Source organism: Octopus bimaculoides, chromosome 2, assembly GCF_001194135.2.
Source record: "Octopus bimaculoides isolate UCB-OBI-ISO-001 chromosome 2, ASM119413v2, whole genome shotgun sequence".
Taxonomy (NCBI): domain Eukaryota; kingdom Metazoa; phylum Mollusca; class Cephalopoda; order Octopoda; family Octopodidae; genus Octopus; species Octopus bimaculoides.
Window position 1 is genome coordinate 17,140,646 of NC_068982.1, and position 5,427 is coordinate 17,146,072.

Here is a 5,427-nt window from a genome sequence, read left to right on the forward strand (position 1 = left end):
ATACACACACACACACACACAAATAAATACACACACACACACACACAAATAAATACACACACACACACACACACACACACGCACACGCACACACGCACACGCACACACAAATACATATATGGATATATATGCATAAATACATAATCCACTTAATCTATCACTGGAACTGTAAAAATCTGTAAAACTTTCCAGAAGTTTATCATTTAAGTATATATGAACATGTCTAGACATCCAAGTATATGCATGGGAATACATGCATAAAGCAAAACATACAAATCTGCACATACATACACACAAACAAAAAAAAGTACTCTGTTGTTGATGTTGAAATTCCAATGGAGGAGGCTTGGATCTAGGTTAGAAGCCGGTTCTTTCTCTATTGGCAAGAAATCTTGAAATAAACTGAATAATGACATACATATAAATGAAATTTGAAAAAAAGTATTTTATTTTATAAGTTTGAGGAGAAAAGAGAAAGAAACTGTATTTTCATCATCATCATCATCATCGTTTAACGTCCGCTTTCCATGCTAGCATGGGTTGGACGATCTGATTGAGGACTGGCGAACCAGATGGCTACGCCAGGCTCCAATCTGATTTGGCAGAGTTTCTACAGCTGGATGCCCTTCCTAATGCCAACCACTCCGAGAGTGTAGTGGGTGCTTTTACGTGCCACCAGCACGAAGGCCAGTCAGGTGGTACTGGCAACGGCCACGCTCAAAATAGTGTATTTTATGTGCCACCTGCACAGGAGCCAATCCAGTGGCAGTGGCAACAACCTCGCTCGAATGTCTTTTCACATGCCACTGGCACAAGTGCCAAGAAGGCGACGCTGACTACAGACATATGAAGAAACTTGAAACCTTTCACATGTGCTGTTTGCACAACATATGCAACATAAAATGGCAAGATAAGATATCCAATGCCAAGATCTTAAAAATGTGATATCTCCAGTATCTAAGGCATACTGATGAGAACTCAGTGCAGATGTGTAGGACATACTGTTCGGATGAAAAATGACTGCATTTCAAAAACTCTTCTGTATGGCTAACAAGTGGAAGGATATCATGGCAAAGGAAGACCCATCCTTAGGTATAGGGGGTTCCTATAAGGATAAGTTGAAGCAATCACTAAAATGTATACAGCTTAACTGGATACCTTGGGAAAGTCATTGCCTAGACTGATCTGCATGGCATATAATGTTTCACAATGCATCTAAACAATTTGAGAGGAAAAGAAAGAACAATAGATGAACTATATCCTGCAATCAACAGACACACTTACCCAATCCCAGACAAAATCAAAATCACCATTGTCTACATTGTGACTTCATAACAAAATCTGTATCTGAACTCAATTTACATTCACACATTCATCACAAATAGATGCAGCTTCTTAAAGTCTTTTGTTTTCTTTTTGATTTCTTTCTATCACTCACTTTAACTTGAGCGTCCTCTCCTTTAAACACTCATACATCAAAACTGATGAGAGCAACCACCACCATTATTATTATTATTGTTATTAAGGCAACTAGCTGGCAGAATCATTAGTACACCAAGCAAAATGCTTAGTGGCAGTTCATCAATCTTTACATTTTGAGTTCAAATTCCACTGAGGTTGACCTTGCTTTTCATCTTTTGGGGATTAATCAAGTAAGTACCAGTCAAGCACTGGGGTCAATGTAATTGACTTACACCCCCACCACCCCCAAATTTGTTAACCTTGTACTAAAATTTGAAACCATTATTTTCACTTTATCACAGGTTTTGTTGGAGTTCCTGGAATCTTGCATGCGTAACGGGCTTACTACCTGCAGCCTACAATACCATGCTATCCGTTCTTTTCAGCTAATACTTTTCTGATTATTCTGGCCATGCCAAGGAGGGAAACCTTTTGTAACAGTTCTACTGGGCACCCTATTCCAGTTTCCTTGATATTCCTCTTGATGCCTTCTGATACTGTTCCCAAGGACCCAACAGTAATTGGCACTATCTTCACCTTCTTCATTTTCTATAACTGGGTTATTTTGTACTTCAGAGATTTATATCTAGCTATCTTTTCACCTTCCTTCTTGATTATTCATGGGTCAAAGGAGCATGCAACTATATAGCATATGCGGTGCACCTTGTCCATCACCACTAGGTCTGATCTGTTATGCTCTAGCACCTGATCTGTTAGGATTGGGAAATCCCAGAGGATTTTGCTAGTGTCCATGAGAGAGCTGTGCATGCCATCAAAGTGACACTGGGGTATCAAAAGGTTCCTGGATTAGCTTTGTTTAATGAAACCTAACTTATTTACCTGAGTTTTAACATCATCTCCTTCGAAATAGTCACCTTGCACAACACCAGTCCCAGCATTCCTGCCACTTTTGGAATCCAGCCTGGAATTCATAAGGAACTTCTGTGATTCACTCTTGATCTTGACAACGGTGTTAAAATGGTGACCTTTGAGCTGCATTTTCATCTTGGGGAAGAGAGGAAAGTCTGCAGGTGCTAAATCTGGTGAATAGGGCAGGTGCAGAAACAATACCATGTTGTTTTTGGTGGGAAGCTCACGAGTGAGGAGAGCTCAGTGACAGGGTGCATTGTTGTGGTGAACAATCCAATTCTTTGCACTCCACAGATCCGGTCATTTTTTGCCAAATGTCCTCCCTCAAACATTTTAAAATGCTGCAATACAACTTTCGATTGGTCTGGCCCTGCAGGACAAATTCTCAATGCAAAACGACGCGAATGTCAAAAAAAAAAACGATGAGCGTGCTCTTGATTGAGCTGTGGCTCTGTTGTAACTTCTTTGGTCATAGAGATGAAAGGCTCTTCCATTGTGACGACTGCTGCTTTGTCTCAGGGTCGTACCCTTAGACCCAACTCTCATCACCATGATGATCCTCAACATGAAGGATGAGTCATCAACAGCACACTGACAGAGATCTTGACAAACTTTGACACAATGTTTTTTCTGCTCAGTTTGTCAGCAAGCAGGGGACAAACTGACAGAGAAGTGCTGCATATTCAATATTTCCCTATGGCCAGACATGTTTTTGTACAGGGTGTCTACAAAGTCTGGGTACATGGGGATTAACACATACTTTAAGAAATTATTATTTCTTATAGTTAATTGTTTATGTTATGATTTTATTTATTCCATGTACCCAGTCTATGTGTTTGTCCCCCACCAACATCGCTTGACAACCGATGCTGGTGTGTTTACATCCCTGTAACTTAGCGGTTCAGTAAAAGTGACCGATAGAATAAGTACTAGGCTTACAAAGAATAAGTCTTAGGGTTGATTTGCTCGACTAAAGGCGTTGCTCCAGCATGGCCGCAGTCAAATGACTGAAACAAGTAAAAGAGTAAAGAGAGTAACACTAATGATGATGATGATGTTTTTGAAAGAAGCGTAAACATTGCAGCACTCTATTCTTCTTCCCTTTGTAATTCAGAAGTCATATCTTTACTAGAAAGAAAGAAATATTCGCACAGATAAATTTACATGAATTTGTTATATGGTCTATCTGACTTTGGGCAGGCACATGTGTGTGTGTATGTATGTATGTGTGTGTGTGTGTGTGTGTGTGCATGCGCACTTGCATGTGCACAGTAGGATTGCTTTAAATACCATCCCCATTTGAAGGAGTGCCCAAAAGGAAATATGTTAAACTTATGTTATTATAAAATTCATCATTTCCATTTCCTTAACAACAATAAGTAGGTCACCCATTAATTACAAACAAAGGGTATTAATAAACAAAAACAAGTGTTTCTAACATAAGCACAAAGCCAACACTTGACTGGCACTTTATTTTATTGACACCTTACCCCAACAGAGGGATGAAAAGCACAAAGCTGATCTAGGCAGTTGTTGAACTCAGAACATAGCAAGGCATTTTAGTCCAAATGGTTTCAAGTTTTGTCACAAGGCTACCAGTTTCGGTAAAAGGGCTAAGTTGGTTGCATTGACCCCAGTGCTAAATTTATACTTATCTTATTGACCCCAAAAAATTGAAAGGCAAAGCTGACCTCAGCATACAGAAACTCCTATGGAAAACCAGTTTTGAACTCTATCATAATACTCTTTTACTTGTTTCAGTCATTTGACTGCGGCCATGCTGGAGCACCGCCTTTAGTCGAGCAAATCGACCCCAGGACTTATTCTTTGTAAGCCTAGTACTTATTCTATCAGTCTCTTTTTGCCGAACCGCTAAGTTACAGGGACGTAAACACACTAGCATTGATTGTCAAGCAATGCTAGAGGGACAAACACAGACACACAAATACACACACACACACACACATATATATATACACATATATACGACGGGCTTCTTTCAGTTTCCATCTACCAAATCCACTCACAAGGCTTTGGTTGGCCCGAGGCTATAGTAGAAGACACTTGCCCAAGATGTCACGCAGTGGGACTGAACCCGGTATCATGTGGTTGGTAAGCAAGCTACTTACCACACAGCCACCCCTGCGCCTATCTGAAGAATCATAATAAATAAAAGGTGGCTGAGAATTGAGTTTTGATGGACACCTACTGTATGCTAAATTCCTTGCTGAACAGTCTAATTTTCACTTCACTGACAGCCTCCTTGCACATAGTATGTATCACTCTTACAACCCTTTCCTTTACACTCAGTTTTCTAAACAATCACAAGACTACAGAATCCAGTATCCAGTCAAAGGCATTCCCCATGTCAGCAAGTGCTAGGTATAATGATTTGGTCTTGGTAAAGACCTTTTTTCTGTAATTAACTAAGAAGAAGGTAGCATCAGAGATTCTATAACCCGACACAAATCAAACTGAATTATAAGCTTTGCTATAACTTGACCATCCACTTTTGTGACAGTCCATCAGTTTAAATGTTTGCACAGTTATTTCTCTTTATAACATCTCCAATGCTTCTGCAGTCAATCACAAAGATGCTGCTATGCCAGTCATTCTGACTGCTCAAGTGAAAAACCAGCATATGACTTAACTTCACCAATTATTTTCAACAGTTCAATGATTATCCCTAATAATGCTGATATTTTCTCCATCTTCAAACCCTGCTACATGCTAGAAAAAATCTATGAGGTCATCAGGCCTCACAAATTATATATCACATAACAAGATTTGAAAATTGCTTAGCAATAAGCCTTAATAATTGGCCCTCTGTCAAGTCTACCTCAGATATCCGGGTTTTCAATTCACCTTATGTTTCCATTCCACATTTTTTAAATAATTCATTCACGAGTGGCTGTGTGGTAAGTAGCTTGCTTACCAACCACATGGTTCCGGGTTCAGTCCCACTGTGTGGCACCTTGGGCAAGTGTCTTCTAGTATAGCCTCGGGCCGACCAAAGCCTTGAGAGTGGATTTGGTAGGCGGAAACTGGAAGAAGTCCGTCGTATATATGTATATATATGTATGTGTTTGTGTGTCT

General features: G+C 39.8%; 1 protein-coding gene across 1 annotated transcript in view; it reads right to left on the reverse strand.

Moving 5' to 3' along the window:
* LOC106879433 (arsenite methyltransferase) overlaps nt 1-5,427 on the reverse strand; it is a 38,499-nt gene that overhangs the window by 11,649 nt on the left and 21,423 nt on the right. Inside the window, exon 6 of the mRNA XM_052975128.1 lies at nt 1,159-1,215. Within this exon, the coding sequence (XP_052831088.1) occupies nt 1,159-1,215 (57 nt within the window). The remainder of the gene's footprint in view (nt 1-1,158; nt 1,216-5,427) is intronic.